A 21637-nucleotide genomic window follows, 5' to 3' on the forward strand; every position below is an offset into this window, starting at 1 on the left:
TTTGGAAGAGGGATCCTCGGTGCGATCGAACTGATGAAATTTTTCGTGCTCTGTTTTTCCTCTGTTATCCTCAGTTTCTCTCGTCGTTCTTCTCTGCTCCTTCGTCCATGGGGCTAGTGGATGAAGCTCGTCGGAACAGAGGAGACTGCGGTGGTAGTGTGACCGGTGGTGGCTCTGTTTCGTGCTTGCCGAAGACAGCAAAACTGCACCCTTAAGCTCTGCAGTGTTTCGGCTATGGAAGCAGCTATGGTTAGGGTTGGGAACCGTGTGATGGTGCTTGTGTTTGGGAGATTCCAGTTCCAGAGAGAGAGAAATTAGGTTTTTTTTTGAAACGGAGAAATTAGGTTTTTTAAGTTTTTTTCCTGCATAAATAAATGAGTTGGAATTAAAAAATAAATTTTTCTAATTTTTCTAATTAAAAATGTCACGTGAAATTGCTGACCATGACAAAATTGAAGGCTGACAACATTTGACCTTAATTGAATTAAAAAAAAAAATTATAGGGACCCAATTTAATGTAAAAAAAATTTAGGTCCTGGAACTGATTCCCTTTGGAATTTCAGGGGTCATTTGACCCTTTAAGCCTAAATAAAAAACCTAGATAAAATAGTTTGGAACCATCTATTCTTTATATTATTGCCTTTTAATCTCAACTAAGACTATAAAGCCAACATAATATATTTTATGATCTAATTCTTCAGTTACCCTCTCTATAATTGTACATGGATCAATATAGGTCATCTGCAATTTCGAAGTACTATAAGATTAAAAAAAATAGCACGAATTCTATAACTAATCGGAAACCCCAAATAACACATTTTCTTGTTTGTAAAAATTATATAAATCAACTCAGATAGGCAATAAAATCCTTGTGCTCATGATAAGATAGAGAAGCCTACATGTCTCTTGTTCTAATTAATCATATTTGTACTCTCCAACAGGGTGTAAGTATGCTTAAATGATCAATAGTTAAGAATGAGCTCGAGATACATTCCTTCTTTCAAATAAATGGTTGTAGATGACATCAAGATAAATAAATTAAAACTTCATACAACAAACTTTAAAAGGCCCGCACATGCACAGAAGAGTAATAGGGGTGTTAGCTCACAAAAAAATTTACACAAAATTGCCTGTTTACGATTCTTTTGTCATTGAATTAAAAATATGATGATTAGAATAGGTAAATGATACTACCTCTCTATACATGATTTGATAGCGTCGATAATTTTATCAAATATATGTCTTCTCTGATTCAAAGGATCTCCAATGAATTAAGAAGTGATTTATAAACAATACAAGAAACTGCTGGTATGATTTTCTCAAATAACGTATCTTCTATGCTATGACGCATAAATTTCCTGTTTGGAAGAGAAGAGATAGACACTGCAATATCTTTTGCTTTTGGTAGTAGAAGTTTAAAAAACACGTAAAAAGTATTGTCAAAAAATGTTTTAAGAATCAGTTCATGATTGTTGTCATAAAGAACTCATTTTAGACATGTATTTTACAACACTAAATAAGTGTTATGTATTTAATAATATGATACAATTATTAAGTGATAATTGTTGCATTTTTCACACAATAGATTATATTTTCTCATAGTGTTATCATGAGTACGAGACGCGGGAACATCAGACCATAGAAAACTTTAGCATAAAGTATAGGAAACATTTTTTTATATCTATGGCTATACCATTTAATTTTAGTGTGCAATTTCTGCCTCACATAGTTGTGCCATGAGATGAGAACATACCTACTGCCTAACTATGAGATATCTTTGTTTTCTAAGAAAAGAGACATGTGATCTAGATTCTTGCCCAAATTAACTTTATATATTTTCCTAAATTAACTTACCATGTTTAATCTTAGTAGGTTTAGCCCCTTATTTTTCTCTCTTATCTTCTTATATTTATCTCTGGGTTGAAGTATCCCTTATACTTTTTTAATATAATTTGTCTTATCTAAAAAAACTACCCACCCTTAAAATTCTTGCAGAACAAATGTGAGTAAGTTGGAAGGATCTTTCTATTGCCACACTTCCTCTTTATGATTTCTATTATCATAGTTCTTCATCATCATAAAGATAATTGTCACATATTAAAATAACATCATGGAAAGCTTAGGGTAGTCCACCTTGATTTGAGAAGTCATATTATCTACAGTAACTCTTCTAGACACCAAACGACAAGAAACTTCATTCTCTGATTCTAGATTTGCTATCTAACCCTTCAGGCTAGAGATGGCATAAAAGTTGAAGTACTCTAAAAGAGTTTCACACTTAGTAAAAGAAGTAAAAGAACTAGAAGTAGATATAATTCTACTTACAAAGCATATTTGCATTCAACATTGCATTATCGCAAAGTCATTACAAAAGTCAAAATATATATATTGGTCAATAATAAATTACAACAGTATAAAAAACAAGTATACAATTAAAATAGTCAGCAAAGTACTCATTCATATTCAGACAACGATTAAACCTAGAAATATGAAGTTAAATATATAAGATTTTTTAAGACTTGTTCTTCTCCCTTGACTCCAACCCTTAGGGTTGTCCATAAAAAGCCTAACTGAGCAAACTCGCTTAAATCATGGTTTTTTGTGAACCAGGCGGTTCGGTTCAGTTCGCAAGATGTTTGGGTGTAAACACTAAATTCAACCCCAGGCCAAAATATCAACCCCTAAACCCTAAAATCAGACCTAAACTTTAAAATCAATCCCAAACCCCACATAAAACCTTAAACACTAAAATCGGCCCCGGACCATAAAACAGAGCAGAGCGACCAAGACAAGAGCCGCGCCTCACATACAACTAGGCGGCGTACCACGACAACAGTTTAGGGCAGTGGCGGCAGACAGATGGGGCAGGGTGGAAGAGTAAACCCTAGCAGAGGCTATGTAGTTTATAAGAAAAGTCATTTATAATGTTTGAGTGCAATTGTTCATCCGAAAAAATGGTGGGAGGATGATGGGTCGGAGGATGAAGAGGAAGAAGAAGGAAAAGTGAACTAAATTTTGTGAAATAAAATTTTAAAGGACTATTGTTGAAAGATTTTTTACCACTCTACGTTGAATCTCTCAAGACTCAATTGTAGTATAGTAAAGGGTTTTGTCGTATCCACAGGGAGGTGTAATACTTATGCCGTTCAATAGCTAACAGACTTAAATGATGGTTTACAAATATATTGGGTGTTTGTTTAAAAACATAAAAACATAAATAAAGAAGATAAAAGAGTTGGATTCACCAAGGTAGATAGTTTTGCTGAGATTAGAGTTTCGTTGTCTGACCTCTATGTATTCTATTGATTCACATACAAATATAGTTCTATGAAATTGATTCCTCCCACCATTTCTTATCTTACTACCCAGTCCCCCGGCGTAGAAAATTATCAACTCAGCTATATTAACCCTCAATCCCTTGATCGATTAACAATAGTGAGTAGCATTAAGCATGGATGTTTGAATAGACTAATGATCTAACCCTATCCCTAGACCTTAGAATCATTAGATGCTTTTACCTAATTCAGATTTAAATAGTTAGTTCCCACCATCCTATTAAATCTAACTTCATGTTCTAGGTGATAAATCCAAAATAAGCATGAAGCACAAGGTAAAAATCATTGAATCATGGAAAAGAAACATATGATTAACTCTAGTTCAGACTCAAGAACGTGTGAGTTCCCTACACAAGTTTGAATCAATCAAAATACCCAAGGGGATCAAACCTAAGATGTAGCATGAAGCAAAAGAGAAAACCATTGATTCTTTAACATAGAAACATCAAATTTGCATGAAAGGAAATCAAATAGATTACATGAGCATCAAAACAACTAGTTCCAATCCCAACAAATGAGAAATTAGCTATCCATTTCCATGGATAGCTTTACAATCATAAAAGAGAAGAAGAATGATGAAAAACCGAATACGTGACGGTTCCCCGGCGATGAAATCGGCTCTAAAGCCTTCTCCCAAGTCTCCTATACCTCCCTTGATGCTCTCCTTCGAGTTCTATCTTTCCCAAAGTTGTGGGTTTCAGTTCTGGTCCAAAGAGTTCTCCTTTGTTATGATTTAAATTTTCCTTTTAAATTGCAAATCTGGCACGACCGCTCAGCCCCTTTTAGGGCCGCTCAGCGCCCTGTTACTTTAGGGATGGGTTTTCTTTAACCGCCTTGAAGACGCTCATCCCCTTTCTTGGCCGCTCAGCCCTTTTCTGACAGGATAAAAGGAGCTCAGCTGGTTTTTAAAGGGCTCAGCTGGTTTTTAAAGGGCTCAGCTGATTTTTCCCAAACCTTCCAAAACTCTTTATCTTTTCACCAAATCTTCATCTCTTCACTAGATTCATGTCCCTACAACAACAATTGAGATTGGATCTCCATTTAAACACATTCTAATCAAAAGAGAGTCAATTTGCAAGATAATTTCCATAAATCACATAGACAAGTGCCTTAATAACAATGGAAAACTACGTAAAATTGCCACTTATCAACTCCCCCCAACTTAGCACTTTGTTTGTCCTCAAACAAAAGGTAATGACTTAAATCAAACAAGCATGACTTAAACTTTTTCAAAGCTCAATTTGCAAGATCTCACAAAGATTGAATCAATGATCCAAAACAGAAACATGATGCCCACAAGAGAATGCATGACATTAATACAACTACTTATGCAACCTGAAACTCAATAGGCATGCAGTCAATTACTCTTGATCAGGGAACCACTCAATCGAGTCAGGATATAGCATGTAAATCAGGCAAGGTCTGTGTTTCGCTCATGTACATCACTGAATCACATAAGTCAAGATTGTTACTTGTCTCCTCAATCATCAAAACTACATGTGAAATCAAGGATCACTAAGGTCTTTACAGGGTTGTAATGAGGCTAGGCTTCAAAGAGTTTTGTTTTTCAGGATATGCAAAGAAACTCAACAAGGCAAGAGAGAAATCACACTTTACATTCATGATATTCACTCCCCTCAACTTGCTTTAAACCAACTCCCATCCACCATGTTCAATTCAACTCAACCCTTTGTTTTCTCATCAATCTCTTCTTTATTCTCTTTTTGTTCTTGTTGCATTTTTTTTTCTTTCTATTTTTGCCCTTTTTTTTTTCTTTTCAAGCATACTCACATTTGAAAATGTTTACAAATACATTGAATCTGAAATTGCACAAAAAATTCAGCTCAAGAGCCTTCTCCCCCCAACTTGCATACAACTCACACTAGTGAATGCTCTCTTAGCCTATCGAGCTTAGGAAAGTCGTTGTTTTTCTTTTAGGGATAGGGTTATAGTGAAGAACAATACACAAAACATTCAACATTCAGGCTCAAAGGGGTAACAAATGGACTTCTATTGAAATAGGAAGGCTATTTAGCTAAGTAGCTATATATACATAACAAAATATGCCTTGATCCTTTCCTATCAATTCCATGCAGCCAATGATATCAGAGACTCAAACAAAATCAACCATGCAAAGAAGTGATGCTCTCTCAACTCACAGTGTATAGGAACACTCCCTCACAGGCTAAAAAGTTTCAAATAACCCTGATTTTCAAGTAATTTTCATGTTATGCTTCAAGAATTCCAAGTGAATCATGCAATCATATCAAGTCATGGAATCAATGAGTGCAAGCACAATTTCAATCATGGAATCATTCATTTTTGTAGCATAAATCAAGCAATTCTTACAATAGTCATGCAAGTATTGAAACAGACAGGGAATCATGGAAACCGGAACACGAGTGCTATATATAAACTACACGATTAAAAGGAAACTAAAAACGGTGAAAAAAGGACTCCCTCATGATGTGAATGCTTTGAACCAAGCTCTCTACTTAAATCTGTGATCTCTTTCTCCCTCCATGGGAATTGGACTGTCCTCAGGCCAAATTGCATGATTCACCTGTTAATCTGCCTTACAGTCACTAAATAACAGGTTAGAGTACAAGAGATAAATGAGAATATCAAAGCATTGAAACAAATCAAACCCTAGTCCATATGAAAATAGATTTCAAGAGCTTTCCAGAGAGTGGTCATTGGTTTAAATCCAATAAGAAATGAAGAAGTTATGCTCATTTGAATAAAAGAGTGAATTGCTGATAAGGGGGTGGCGCTGAGCGGCCTCTGCATAGCGCTGAGCGGTCGACATCAGAGTTTGAGGCCGCTGAGCCCTATCAGATGGACGCTGGGCGCCCTGTGCAGTGTAAAAACTCAAGTAAACTCAAAACCCACAACTCGATCGGTCCAATTTTGAGTTCTACACTTCCCGATCATGCCAATTGATTTATTCACATTCATATATCATTTAAAACTTGTCCAAGCCCTAAAATTTAACAATCAAGCATAATTTAGCAAAGATTCACAATCCAAGTCTTCCAAAGACAAGTTTCCATGCTTTTTCACAACTTGATAGGCCATAATTTGATATATTCATTTCTAGTACATGCCGCTTAGTCCAAGCACACATAAATACCCTAAGAAACTTGTGCGTACCTAAAAATTAGCAATTGAAGCACATTTAGCACAAAAGTCATTCTAGGTTCCATTAATGGTCAAATTTCATGATTTCACAACTCAACACCTTATCTTTTTCATTGCTCAAATTCCTTGCATTCTATGCCTCATAATCACTCATCCATGTCATTTAAAACTTGTGGAGAGCCTTATAACACACAATTGAAGCACATTTTCTCATGACATACTCCATAGACCATACAAGAGCAAATTGACCTTCAATTTTGAAATTTCATCACATCATCAAAGGGTTCACTACAAAACTATTCTTAAACTTGAAAAACAACATTAATTCACACATGAGATGGTTCATAAGTAATGGGAAGCACGATTTCACAATTTATGCAGAAAATGGCTAGGAGAGACTAGTTTTTCATCCGAAACTCACAACCACAAACTCCGAATTTTGCAAAACACTCAAACCATACACACCAACCATCCATATGCATGCTAAATCTAAATTTGGACTTGTTACAACTCTCAATTGCAGATTTTGAAAAGAAATTTCACATGATCCAAATTTCAGTAAGTTTTCATGCATTTTCACAAGTCAATCCCTCAAATTCCAAATTCATCATTTTCATTGCTTCCAAAATCTTTAAACACACTCAATATATCTATCAAAACTTGTGAAGCACCTTAAAGCACAAATTTAATCAAAGCTTCACAAAATCACTACCCTAGTTCTAAAAGCACAATAAAAACAATAAAAAACTGGGTTGCCTCCCGGGAAGCGCTTGTTTAACGTCATTAGCTTGACGCAAACACAATCAAGGTGACCATAAACAAGGGTTATAATATAACCCCTTCCGCTTCTTAGGCTGTTTGACTTGGATTTCATCTAAATTCCTATCAAAAGCTTTCCAAGCCAGCAAAAGTTTTTTATTTCTCTTCATTTTCTCAACCCAAACCAATTCACCTACACTCAACTCACATGCCAAGCTATTTACATGCATATGAATGAATGCGAATTTACAATTCTTTCAAGAATTGGATTCAGTCAGCTCATCAAACCTATCACCAAATACAACGTCTATATGCTCAACATTAAGAATTTCATCATTGTGTTGGTGATGTGATATACTATCAAATTCTTCAAAGCTTACCTCATCCTCTTCACGTTTTACCGTTGGAGGGCTTGAAGAAATCGGTAAGTGGTGAAGGGTTGGATCATTTTCTTCTTTTTTTGATTTTTTCTCTTCTTCCTCACTTTCTTCCACTTCCCCTTGTGCTTCAACCACATCTCTTCCATGTTCAGCTACCATGGTAGCTAGCTTTCCAATTTGATCCTCCAAGTTTTTGATCGAAGCCTCGGTATTCCTTTGATTAATCATTGACAATTGCATGAATTGCACCAAGGTATTCTCAAGCTTGGAAATCCTTGGCGCCGTCTGTGGGAATGACTGAGATGGTTGATCCATTTAAAGAAGTTGGTGATTTAGAAGCTTCTTGTTGATTCTCCTCTTGAGCTAGATAACTAACACAAGAGATTAGTAACAACAAGGAAAGTAAACAGAAGACAAAAACTGTACACTATATTCACAATCATTCAAGAATGAAAACTACTACAATGCAATTAGTATTGGCACAGTTCCCCGGCAACGGCGCCATTTTGTTGAAAGATTTTTTACCACTCTACGTTGAATCTCTCAAGACTCAATTGTAGTATAGTTAATGGTTTTGTCGTATCCACAGGGAGGTGTAATACTTATGCCGTTCAATAGCTAACAGACTTAAATGATGGTTTACAAATATATTGGGTGTTTGTTTAAAAACATAAAAACATAAATAAAGAAGATAAAAGAGTTGGATTCACCAAGGTAGATAGTTTTGCTGAGATTAGAGTTTCGTTGTCTGACCTCTATGTATTCTATTGATTCACATACAAATATAGTTCTATGAAATTGATTCCTCCCACCATTTCTTATCTTACTACCCAGTCCCCCGGCGTAGAAAATTATCAACTCAGCTATATTAACCCTCAATCCCTTGATTGATTAACAATAGTGAGTAGCATTAAGCATGGATGTTTGAATAGACTAATGATCTAACCCTATCCCTAGACCTTAGAATCATTAGATGCTTTTACCTAATTCAGATTTAAATAGTTAGTTCCCACCATCCTATTAAATCTAAATTCATGTTCTAGGTGATCAATCCAAAACAAGCATGAAGCACAAGGTAAAAATCATTGAATCATGGAAAAGAAACATATGATTAACTCTAGTTCAGACTCTAGAACGTGTGAGTTCCCTACACAAGTTTGAATCAATCAAAATACCCAAGGGGATCAAACCTAAGATGTAGCATGAAGCAAAAGAGAAAACCATTGATTCTTTAACATAGAAACATCAAATTTGCATGAAAGGAAATCAAATAGATTACATGAGCATCAAAACAACTAGTTCCAATCCCAACAAATGAGAAATTAGCTATCCATTTCCATGGATAGCTTTACAATCATAAAAGAGAAGAAGAATGATGAAAAACCGAATACGTGACGGTTCCCCGGCGATGAAATCGGCTCTAAAGCCTTCTCCCAAGTCTCCTATACCTCCCTTGATGCTCTCCTTCGAGTTCTATCTTTCCCAAAGTTGTGGGTTTCAGTTCTGGTCCAAAGAGTTCTCCTTTGTTATGATTTAAATTTTTCTTTTAAATTGCAAATCTGGCACGACCGCTCAGCCCCTTTTCTGGCCGCTCAGCGCCCTGTTACTTTAGGGATGGGTTTTCTTTAACCGCCTTGAAGACGCTCAGCCCCTTTCTTGGCCGCTCAGCCCTTTTCTGACAGGATAAAAGGAGCTCAGCTGGTTTTTAAAGGGCTCAGCTGGTTTTTAAAGGGCTCAGCTGATTTTTCCCAAACCTTCCAAAACTCTTTATCTTTTCACCAAATCTTCATCTCTTCACTAGATTCATGTCCCTACAACAACAATTGAGATTGGATCTCCATTTAAACACATTCTAATCAAAAGAGAGTCAATTTGCAAGATAATTTCCATAAATCACATAGACAAGTGCCTTAATAACAATGGAAAACTACGTAAAATTGACACTTATCAACTATAACTGATGTAAAAATTACACGTGGAAATATATAAAATTTCATAGATTTTAAATGGTTTATGACATCATAACTAAGAACAATTTTTAATCACACAATTTTTTTTAGGGATTAAAACCTATGAAATTTGTTTATAAAAAACATTGTAAATTAAGGTGCATAAATCCGTACTACAAAAATATTTAAGCCTTTTACAATATAATTTGGTTTTATAAGCCAAATAGAATTAAGGGGAGCACAATGGGTGCCCCAATCCAATTACAAATGAATAGAAAAGTTTATAAAAAAAAAATACTGAATTCGTAGTCAAAGAGATTATCCCACTTATAATACAACTGTAAATTCGTAGTCAAAGAGATTATCCCGACGGGCCCATTAGGAGTAGGCTTACACGCGGGGTACACACCTCCACACCTATAAATAGGAGACGGTTACCAATTGTAAATGATTTTTGCTCATTTCTCAATAATACATGTTAAATTCAGCCATTCTCTCACTCTCTAATCTTTCTCTCTCTAGTACAATCACTCTACACTCTAGGTACTACCCTATCTCTCAATGTTCCCACCCAGAACAACGGGTAGCAGCCATCGAAGAAGCTTACTACTCTCAAAGCTACTCTTATCTTCTGCCCCTGACTTTTAAAGCAATTATCCAACATCAAGCCAAACTATGCTACCAATCAAGTAAAACTATAAATTAAAGCAAGTAACAATGAAACTAGTTATAACAAATATATTATATATATATTGCTTCCTGGTTCGTTTTCAGGCAGAATGAGTTCACCAAGACCACAACGGGGACCACTATAATAGGACATCACTAAGACAAGTCATGAAATGATATTAAAAAAGAGCAAATTATAAGTCACTGTTTGGCATAAATTACTAGGAAAATATAAATTGTCCTTAATGCACATTTTACTTTCATATATCCATCCTTTAAGACAGTGTTACATCAATATATTTTTGAAAAGAAAATGAAGAAGACCTGTTGTTATTTTTCCCTATCATCCATCCATATGATATACACAATTTCTCTAAAAATAATATGAAAACAAGTCCATAATAGAAAAGGTAAATGTGAAAGGCAACTCAAATTTATTTTCAGCAATAAACAAAAAAGATGGATGCAAGAAAAAGAAAAGGATAAGGATCGACTTGGTTTCTCATGAGCTAAATTGAACAATCTATTCACAATCTCAGAAACAGTCGTAAACAAGAACCGGTACTTAAACTACAATAACTATGTTACACTTAAGTCATCCTGAAATGGACATAAAAAGCATCTAAGTTCCACTTTAATAAAATAAGAGATGATCACACAGAAGCAAGGGCTACTTAATAACACAGTAGAGCTATCATGAATGAAGCTAATGCTAATTTCTAACTAGTTTAGATGAAGTGATGAGGTGATGCTGCAAGGGAGTGCTCAATTGTTTAGCTGATACCGCATTTTCGTTCTGCTGCAAAGGAGAGCTCAACAATCCCACATCTTTAGTGACGCGAAATAGCTCCTTCACCTCTGCTCCTGTCCTGCAAAGGAAATTTCAAGGAAGCTCATCACCTTTGTCATTGTTCTGTGTAATGAAGAGAAACTAGACAAAAATTATACAAATTTGATGCTAAAGAAAATTGCTAGCAATGAAGAAAGAGAAATACAAGTAAAGTAAAATTAGTGGTTATCTTAGGAAAAAACCTTTTTCAGGTTGAGCTGGAAGGGCTTTGCATTAACATAAAGAATGGAGGAGGCTACTTTGTATTGGGACTAATAGAAAGAAATGGATGACCTAAGAAGGGTGTGGTTGATTGAAAAACAAATATGATAGCTTCTTGTTTATGTGGCATTCAGCTTTAGATGATAACATTTAAAAAAAAGAAGACTCCTCCAATCTTCTAGCTAATAATGTTCACTCATTTGAACCATCTTTATTCTATTTACAAGCTGGATTTGATACTTTGACTGTATTAGAATGACATAATTTCTATGTTCAACAAATGTAATTTAAGTCCCACTTCCTAGAACACTTTCAACTTTCAAGTCGTTTCAACATCAAATTGGTCACAATTAAACCGAGCTAATTGGTCCACCATGGCAGAAACAATTTTATGGCAAGATTATAAACAATTATCATAAAAATATTTACAGTATGTAATTAAGAGTCAACAAGTTCTCAAGCCCACATTTATGATAGTAATGTTACCTCATGTGTTCACTTCTTTTTAGCTACATGCACCCGGACCATTTCTATTGGTTGGCCTTCCCGCAACACAATTTCACAGATGCATGTATCATTTTCTGTGAACTTGTTCTTTCTGCAAAAACCTAACCACCCATTGGCACACACTCGCCCATCTGTCCACACGCTTACGTCTGCCTCTTTTGTATGTTTTTTGTTGACGGGTGTCAGTTGAGGCAAGCTGCGATGGTAGTATCGCAGTTGATTTCTTGGAATATTCTGTAATTACAAAGAAGGACCACAACTTGAATTTCAAAGTCTCAAGACAATTCAATTGATAAATGCCAACAAAATAGTTGTAAAAACTTGAAGGACATTAAAATTTAAAATCATACCTGGCACTGGCAGCATACAAGAGTGATCTTCTTATTAAAACGAAGGGAAAAGTCTTTGATGATTAAGTGTGGAATAAGCTGCAAAAGAAGAGGGTAATAACAGAAGTGAGAGAATTTCAGTAGACAAAAGAAAGGACATGTAACGCTGCTATGAAAAGTGAAATTGCAACAGGCTTATTTACTATAAGAAAATGAAAAATCACTTAATTAACTTTTAGAATATGAACTTAACACTATAAAGAGATTAAGGGTGCTGAAACTCCAAAAGAACAATCAGAAATGTGAAATAGAAGTTGACAACTAATACTAGTTCCTCCATGTAGGCTTAAGCAAATGGCCTTGCTCACTGACCAATTTCTGATGTCTAAAAAGCCAATATTTATGGAAGTAAGAACTAAGAAGGATAAAGAATTCTAACCAATCCACCGCGACTGCCATTCAGTGGTTTGACAATGAAGTAGGGATGGTCACATCGAATATACATTGCTGCATCAATGTTTTCATGTCCTGCATCTTCAGCCTTGGTGGCTGAACTACTTCCAATCTCCCCTAAACCAAATGAATCAGCAGGTAAAATCTGAATCATGCACCATTACATACAGAAATGAAAAACCAAGACTAACTTTTAGAGTGGAGTTGAAACTTACTTTTGGAGCTAACTTTGCAGACTTTGGGATGAGATTTTCTCTTTTTGGTTAACTTGGATTCTTCTTCATCCCTCTCTTCCAACTCTGTATTCTCCTCCTCCTCAACCTCCTCATCATCATCAGAATCATATTCATCATTTTGGCTTTTCAAAAAAATAAAATAATCAGAATGATATTCATCACCATCCTCATCTTGTTCTTCTTCTTCTTCCTCGTCATCCAACTCTATCACATCATACTTTTCTTTTCCATGTTTTTCACCAGGATCATAATCATCACCATCCTCATCTTGTTGCTCTTCTTCTTCCTCCTCCTCCTCAGAATCATCATCTTCACTAGGATCATGTTCATCACCATCCTCATCTTCTTGTTGCTGATCTTCTTCTTTCTCCTCCACCTCATCACCATAATCATCTTGACCAGGATCATGTTCATCACCATCCCCATCTTGTTGTTTTCCTTCCTCCTCCTTATCCAACTCCATCACATCATCAACATCGCCCTTTTCTTTTTCTTGTTCTTCACTATCCTCTACCTTCATCTTTTCACACCTTGTTGATAGCTCACAGATCTTAAAGTTGAACACATTGTCTTCAACATGTGTAAAAAAGACAAAGTCCATAGCCCCTAAACAGTTGTCTTCCCTGAACTGCTTCCAACCATCATCAAAATACAGTTGACTACAAACTGCAAGTGTTTTGACTTCCCAAACTTTCCCACTACTGTTCTTAAGAATGACATCCCTGGGTTCCCATCCTTGTTGGCATGCCATCTTCGCAAAAGCATTTGGTAGACGCTGCAATAAAAAGAAAAATCATATAAATTAGCAATCTTATTTAATAATTCATGCAATGTGTTACAATATTCTAAATAGCAGAATGTAGACAGCAACACTTTATGTTCATATAATTCTAGATTGGAGAAAGTATGATTAACAACATACCATTGTTTCAGAGTGTAGTTCTTGTTATCCATGAATTCCAATGTTCAAAAATTACTAGAGGCCCTGAAAAATGAACATTTACATTCAAATCAAAAGCCAAGAAATGTCCAAATATGTGTCTGCAAAGTTAAATGAAAAAAAAAACCTAATCAATATTAACAGCTACAATTAGATGATAAAAATTAGTACAAGTGAACTACTAGTCTTTTGTTATTGTGAATCTGTGATGATCATTTTATTTTGATTGTTTCTCCTAGGAAATTCATCAGTGATGAAATAAGAATAAGAATTTTTTTATGAATTAAACTTGTTAACTATAACCTTACTCACTTCAGTGACAAGGTCAGTTGATAAGGGTATTATAGAAAAATAGATTTTGGATAAAAAGATAAAATCAAAATATGAATGTTTGCAACAAATACCAATTGATCAAAAATGTTATCTTTCCTCTATTCTACTCTCTCCAGACCTAAAAATTTCAACTTTCCCCCAAAATTTCTCATTTTGTCCTCTTACACAGAGTCATCAACGAAGAGCTAATGAACTGGAGAAGCAGTGAAATCAGATCTTAAAGTAAATGCAGAATCCCATCATAAAAGGTTGACATGACAGAAGAAAAACCTTAGGAGAGGACATGATCACTTACCAGCAGCTTCAAATCAAAGAAGGACGCCCCAAGCAAAATACCCTTCTTCCCTTTTCCTCCTCCTATCTGATGCTTCAATTCCTCTAAATGTTACTATATTGAAGAGGCTGGAGCAGGACTATTATGAGATTGTGGTCTCTTAGGTAGTAGGTAGCTGAATAGTGCATGTGGGTGGTTTTCAATTTTCATATTCTCTATGAGGACTTGATCACTTACTTGGCATTTTTGCTATCTCTATGAGGGGAGTTGGGTTTGGGGCCCCTATGGGGCTCCGCGCCCCACCTCATTTTTTTTAACCCAAAAATGCCCTACGGAAATAAAACTTCCGTATTCACTAAAATAGAATACGGAAGTTAAACTAATTTTCGTATTCTATTTCTAACAGACATCACCTTTTCCACCATTACTCCTCCCTCCACCATTACTCCTCTGTCACCAACCTCTCACCAGCCCCCTTAACCCCCTCAATGCCTCCAGACCACCCTCTCTCTCACCCTCTCCTACCTCACTTTCATTCTTCCTACCACCACCACCACCCTCTCTCTCACCCTCTCCTACCTCACCATTGGATGCATTTGAGGTAAGTGTTGTTTGTTCTTTGTTGTTATGTTGAAGTTGTGGAAGTGGTTAGATTAAGTAGTTTAAGTGGTTAGATTAAGTAGTTTAAATAGTTAGATTAAGTAGTTTGAGTAGTTAGAAGGATGAGTTTTTGAATTCTGAGCGTGATAAAATACGGAATACACATTTCCGTATTTAATACGGACATGTATAATCCGTATTAAATACGGATTTTCCAATTCCGTATTCAATACGGATTTTGCAATTCCGTATTCACTACGGATGTTGCACTTCCGTATTCAATACGGATTCTAAAGTTCCATATTTAATGTACAGGGATGACAGATTCATTTTTCTTTCGTGAGTCACAATTGATTGAAGCTGGATTTCACAATGGTCAACCTGAAGAGGCCACTACAGAGGTGCCACCACCAGCATTTGTGCCCCCGTGTATAAGTATAGATGTCTCGCATTTATTTGCAACTGATCAGGTATTCTTTGAACAGATTTTTGCACTGTTTTGAGAGTGTAATATATCAATTCTTATTATGTCTTGATCACCCTTGTAATCAATTCTTATTATTATAACAGATTTTCCCTACCCGTGATGATCTTATCAATTGGGTTCATGGAATTGCGATTGAAAATGGATATGTTACGTTGATCACAAAGTCAGATTATGGTGGGAATGGAAGCAGAAAAGCTTATGTCATGTTGGGGTGCGAGAAGCATGGTAAATATGTTCCCTACAGAGACCCTGACCTTGTTGAAGGGACGAGATCACAAAAGACAGGTTGTCCTTTTAGACTAAAAGGACGACCTAGGAAAAATGGCATAGATAGAGATTGGCGGCTAAAGGTGATGGAAGGTATACACAACCATGAACCAGCTAGGTCACTACTTGGGCACAATTTTGTTGGTCGTCTAAAACCCGGAGAGAAGGAGCAAGTGGGAAAAATGACAAGGAGTTGGGTTCCACTGAGAAAGATGTTGTTGACTTTGAAGGAAAACAATCCTTCAAACTTGACTACCATATCTCAGATTTATGGTGTTTGCAAGAGGTTAAGAAAATCCCTCCGCGGGGGATTGACAGAAATGCAACACTTGTTGAAGAAGTTGGACGGTGACAAGTATGTCCACTTTGAAAGACATGAGCCTGGATCGGAAGTCATTAGAGATGTATTTTGGGCTCATCCAAATGCTATCAAACTGTTCAACACATTCCCGTATGTAGTGATTATGGATTGCACATACAAGACAAACAAATATGCAATTCCCTTGCTTGAGATTGTTGGACTGACTTCCACAGATAAGACATACTCCATAGCATTTTGCTACATTGTTAATGAGGGCACAGATGACTACGTTTGGGCACTGGAGTGTATGAAGTCTCTATTAGCTGATCAAGCCATGTTGCCTAAGGTGATTGTTACTGACAGGGATCTTGCCTTATTGAGTGCTGCTAAGCAAAGCCTTCCTAACACTACACATTTATTATGCTTGTGGCACATCAACAAGTGTGTTTTGGCAAAGTGCAAACTCTATGTTGGCACAGATGATTTTGCTGAATTGGTTATGATGAAGTGGGCAGAGGTGGTGGATGCTGCAACAGTTGAAGAATTTGAAGTGAAATGGATGCAATTGTTTAATATGTGCAAGGCAAAATACAACAACTTTACCTCCTATTGTTCTACTACATGGTTGGTCCACAAGGAGAAATTTGCCAAGGCATGGACAAATCATGTGATGCACTTTGGAACAACAACAAGTAACAGTTCAGAATGTTGAGGATGATGGTAACTGTGGCTATAGAGTCGTTGCTGCATTACTCGGACTACCATCAGGTGAGGAAAGTTGGTCATGTGTTAGGGCAGCGTTGATAGAAGAACTTGAACGACATAGAGGATTGTATGATGAAATGTGGTCCAGACATGTGGTTAATGCCTTACATTCCCGACAGCACCCTGATTCCTTCACTGATGGGTTTTGCCACCGCCTTAATCATGCTGAGCGCACTTTTCATGTGTTGAGCGCATTTTGCACAGATTACCCTATCTGTTGAAAAGGTGCTGAGCGCCTTTAAAGTGTGCTGGGCGCCCTTTTGACAGAACTTCCATTTCCCTCTTCTGTGGCAATGGTGCTGAGCGCTCTTCAAGGGTGTTGAGCGCCTTTTTGACAGAAGCCTTCAAAACTATCCACTTCTCTATCAACTCTTGTATTTCTTCCTAATCACCTTCCTACACCAACAATTGAGATTAGAATCATATATAAAACATCTTCTAAATCAAAACTCTCATTTCTATAAATTCTAATCAAAATGGGGTCAATTTACTAGAGATTTTTCATTGATACAAAAGATAAGTGCCCTTAGCTAAGCAGAAAAAATGGTAAATTTGGCACTTATCAAACAGCATCAGGGTTAATTAACATAGACAACCACTCTGTCATCAGAGTCCTGTCATTTCCAACCACTCTGTCATTAGAGTCCTGTCATTTCCAACCACCCCATCATCAGAGTCTTGTCATTTTCATCCACTAAATGACGAACTTGAAACCTGACATTACTCTCTACCACCAACCAACCCCAACCACACTTGTATTATCCACCAAACACCATAAATCTTTTAACCATTCTGCTATAAATCTCTCTGGGTTCTTTATTCTTCTTCATCCTTTTCTTCAGGTCTTGCTTTCGAAGATAAAAAAAATACAATGGAACAAGACTGGGATGCATTAGTCCGCCGTTGCAAACGTCAAGGTAGCACTTCTAGCAGCTCTCGTCCTCTCATTCCTGGGCCAGCTGGCGCCGTCCAGGCTGCCATGTATGCCCGTACATCCAACCCTAACACACTACTCATTCCGACCCAAGAATTTGTGAGGCGTGCGCTCGAAGACAGATCAACCGAAACCGATCCTGATTTCAATTCAAATGCTTGGCTTACAGCCCTGCAATTGGTGGAATCTGCCACTCCGCTGGGCACAATCACAACGAATGTTGAGAGAGTAGAGAGTGTTGTTGCTGTTATTAAATCATGCACTCCCAATGGTTTCGGAGATGCCAAAGTTACCCTAAAGGTATTTCCTCGCTTTTGTCCAGCTTCTTTAACCGTAAAATTTTTGCCTCATTTTCTCTCACGATTGCATTGATTTAGGACCCTACGGGCACCGTTGACGCTAGCGTCCATCGCAAGGCCTTCACTGACGGCGAATTTAGGAATGCCATAACTGTTGGATCTGTTCTTGTTCTCCAAAAGGTCTATCATCTATTACCTAAACATTAATCTTGCTTCCTTTGAACAAGTACGCATTAATCTTTTAAATTTGCAATTTACTTGCAGGTTGTTGTGTTTGCACCGAGTAAATCTGTTCGTTATCTGAATATAACGTTGCCCAACATAGTCAAAGTATTTCCACAGGATAGCGGACCCCACGACTTCATCGATATCACTGAGGATTAATTTTGTTTTCGTGTTGCTTTGAATAATTTTGTGTACCCTTTAAACTGCTTGCCATGGATTATTTATGTTACTTATCCTGCCTTTGATTATTTACGGTGTAGTTATACAGGTTTTTTTCAATATAAGAGTCGGCATATAATGAGTGGAAATAGAAAGCACGACTAATATAAAGAGAGTCATAATACAAAGAGTCACATGTCATAATATAAAAATACACAAAAAATATACAAATATACAGTCAATCACTCACCCCGACCCCTACCGGCCCCCCTACGACCTCTAGGTCCACGGGCTCTGCCTCCACGGCCTCTGCCTCCACGCGCACCCTCCGCAGGAGCACCCTCTCCACGGGCTCTGCCTCCACGGCCTCTGCCTCCACGCGCTCTGTCTCCACGACCTCTGCCTCCCGCAGCTCTAGCTCCTCGGACAGTAGCAAAGGCTACCCCCTGGGTACCAATGAAGGCATTGGATCTAATAAGATCCAGCGCCCTCTCAGTGAGGGATCGGGAATGCGTGCCCACTGCAGGAGCATCTGGCACCTCGAGTGACTGCTCCAACAAGTCCACGGCCCGACGCATAACAGTCTGCAAAAATAATGTACATACATTAGATTCAAATAAAATATCATGAACAAAAAATCACAATTGAATGGAAAATAAAATTCAAACTTACCACCGCACTGAACTCCTCCCTCCTATCATCAGGGATGATGAACCGATGGGACACAGCGCTGTACCACCTCATGTAATCCTCCACAGCCTCTCCCGGATATGTAGCAGGGATCCCCTGAGGGCGGAGGTGCGGCTCAAACTCAGCATAGGCAGCATCTGTGGTCTCAGCAAGGGACCCAGTCGTCTGGATCTCAGAGGGGTGTCGAGGGACATCCTGTATGTAGCCAAACTGGCGCAGAACCCTCTCTGGTAGATGCCGTCGAACAACACGGCCAAATGGCGACCGGATGTAGCCAGAATACATGGCCCTCGGATCCCGTGGTCGATCAGCCCGATGGTCCTCAAATGGGGTCCATATAATGTCATCCACCGTCAGCTCATCGAGCATGACTCGCCTCTCATCAAGGCCTGCATGCGGGACCCGGGACGTAACCCACCGCCGCGCCCTAGGCTGGTCCTGCGAGTACTCCGGATCCGCCCTCCGGATAATGACGCGGTCAGAAAGGTACTCGTAGACCCATCCTAGCAGGAGCGAGCTGAAACCTCCCATCTGGGCCGTCCCCCTCCTGGACGCTCGACTAAGCTGGTCGTATAACGTAGCGAGCGCAATCGCGCCCCAAGCGTACTCGCACACTCGGCCAAGATCCTCCAACATCCCTATCCAGTAGACGGTCGTATGGTAGCCTCCGCTCTTGCTAGCAAAGAGCGTCGCACCTAGCTGGTTCACCAGCCAAATCCGCGCAGCGTCCTCATCTCGGTGCTCTACAATGAAATGAATTAAGTTAATAGTTTATAACAATACAATAATAATAGATACAATTTAATCAAGTAATAATTAAGACATACCCGCCAACGCAGCCTCATACAGGGTCTGCAAGACCCCAAAGCTAATAGTCTGGCACCTATTCGTATCAAACTCAGCCTCATAAATACCAACAGATCCTCCCATCAACTGAGCACAGAGCGCTGCACACTCGTCCCTCTCCCCCCTCCCAAGCGTATAGAACCTCGACCCCATGGGGAGATGGAGAAGAGCCGACACGTCGTCCAGGGTGATAGTCATCTCCCCGAACGGCATGTGGAAGCTACTAGTCTCCTCATGCCATCGCTCCACAAGGGCCAAAATAAGGCTTGCATCTGTCACCGGGTAGCTGCAATAGGGTAGCTGATGAAGACCCGTCTGCTCAATCAACTCTCGAACCCACCTGTGACTGTCTGAATCACCATCACAAGCAAGGTTCCAAACCTTCCCCCCAGCTGTGGCCACCTTCAACTGTCGACGGTCCACATACCGCTCGTCTGTGCGTAGGAGTGCATGCCACGCCCAGGGAGCCTTGTGATCAGCATAATGGGTGAGGAGCGACAGCTCAACAGGCCCCCCCGGAAACGGCGGCAACCTCTGGATCAGGTCATCCTCGCCACCCTGTGGCCCATGCTCTGGCGGCAGGACATCAGCATCAACATAAGGCGGAGGAATACTATCCTCGTCAGATGACTCCTCGCTGGATGAGGCCTCGCCGGATGACTCCTCGCCTGAGGACTCCCCGCCTGATGACTCCTGGCGAGGTAACTCAACTGTGGGAGACGGCGGAGAATACTCTGTAGGTATCTCAACCGTGGGAGACGGCGGATAATCAACCAGAGGCAACTCAATCATGGGAGACGGCGGAGAAACAACTAGAGGAGCTGAAGCCTCCACCGCCTGAGAGGTTGCAGCATGATCGCCGAGCCGGCTAGAAGCATGTAACCGCCGGTGTCTATCCTCAGTAGCCCCGACATCCTCACTAGAAGCATGAGACCTCTTTCTGTTCTTCATTCTCACTATATATTCAGAGCAAACATTCACTATATATACCATTTCAGCCATAGACAGAAACATGATGCAAGCAAATGGAAAATTCCTAGAATTTTTTAAGTACATAGATGATAATCGGATCTTCTGTGGATTATGCATGCTTGGATAAACTTTTATTTTCCTAATAATCAATTATGGCATCTAGAAACTACTCACAAATGCTTTGGAAACCTTCTATAATTGATTCTGAACCCAGAATCAATTATAAGGGTTGGGTTTGGTTCTGAGATGAATACGGAAAAAGGTTTTCCATATTGAATACGGAAAACCAGGTTCCATACTAAATACGGAAGACCGTTTTCCATATTCAATACGGAAACCGGTGATCCGTATTTACCCAGAAACGCCATTAACGACAATGATGAATCGGCCCTAAACCCAAACCACATTCAAGACATTTCAGCCAACAAAACCTCTACACAAGCATCAATCGACTACCCTAGGGTTGAATGATTCACATAATTTCAAGTTAAATGGGGAAAATCCAAAAATACTTACCTCTAGGTTTCAATTCTGAGAATGGGGTTGATGAAGAGCTTTGATGGAGATGATGGAACCTTTCAAGTACACGGTTCAAGCAAGGGGAGCGACGGAGATCGAAGGTTGAAGAGGGGAGAAGAGCAAGGGGAAAAATACGGAAATGGGTTTGAAATGGGTTTGAATAAACCCTTGCCGGTTTACATACTAATATAATACAGATATGAGACTTCCGTATTCA

The 21637-nt window shown here is 38.6% G+C and overlaps 2 protein-coding genes across 2 annotated transcripts; both read right to left on the minus strand.

Moving 5' to 3' along the window:
- Positions 1–10709: 10709 nt before the first annotated feature.
- LOC130738847 (B3 domain-containing protein At4g34400-like) lies at positions 10710–14578 on the minus strand. The gene is made up of 7 exons (XM_057591014.1): positions 14378–14578; positions 13732–13794; positions 12789–13584; positions 12560–12690; positions 12142–12219; positions 11771–12025; positions 10710–11102 (listed from the first exon to the last, which is right to left on the minus strand). Exons 2-6 carry the CDS (start codon positions 13732–13734, stop codon positions 11780–11782), a joined length of 1254 nt encoding a protein of 417 aa, XP_057446997.1. The 5' UTR covers positions 13735–13794; positions 14378–14578; the 3' UTR covers positions 10710–11102; positions 11771–11779.
- Positions 13816–20721, minus strand: LOC130736837 (protein MAINTENANCE OF MERISTEMS-like). Its single transcript, XM_057588617.1, has 4 exons — positions 20487–20721; positions 19066–19826; positions 18791–18977; positions 13816–13850 (listed from the first exon to the last, which is right to left on the minus strand). Exons 1-4 carry the CDS (start codon positions 20719–20721, stop codon positions 13816–13818), a joined length of 1218 nt encoding a protein of 405 aa, XP_057444600.1.
- Between the last annotated feature and the right edge of the window lie 916 nt (positions 20722–21637).

This window comes from Lotus japonicus, chromosome 2 (genome assembly GCF_012489685.1).
Source record: "Lotus japonicus ecotype B-129 chromosome 2, LjGifu_v1.2".
Taxonomy (NCBI): domain Eukaryota; kingdom Viridiplantae; phylum Streptophyta; class Magnoliopsida; order Fabales; family Fabaceae; genus Lotus; species Lotus japonicus.

Bases quoted from the DNA above. Each gene is read 5' to 3' on its own strand.
- LOC130738847 (XM_057591014.1), bottom strand. The intron at 12,691-12,788 runs GTAAGTTTCAAC...CATTTGGTTTAG, and splicing joins CTGCAAAGTTAGCTCCAAAA to GGGAGATTGGAAGTAGTTCA. The intron at 12,026-12,141 runs GTATGATTTTAA...TTGTAATTACAG, and splicing joins TTGTATGCTGCCAGTGCCAG to AATATTCCAAGAAATCAACT.
- LOC130736837 (XM_057588617.1), bottom strand. From the start codon at position 20,721: ATGATTGAGTTGCCTCTGGTTGATTATCCGCCGTCTCCCACGGTTGAG. The intron at 18,978-19,065 runs GTAAGTTTGAAT...TTATTTTTGCAG, and splicing joins GGGAGGAGTTCAGTGCGGTG to ACTGTTATGCGTCGGGCCGT. The intron at 13,851-18,790 runs GTCGTGGAGACA...TTAACTTTGCAG, and splicing joins TAGAGCTGCGGGAGGCAGAG to ACACATATTTGGACATTTCT.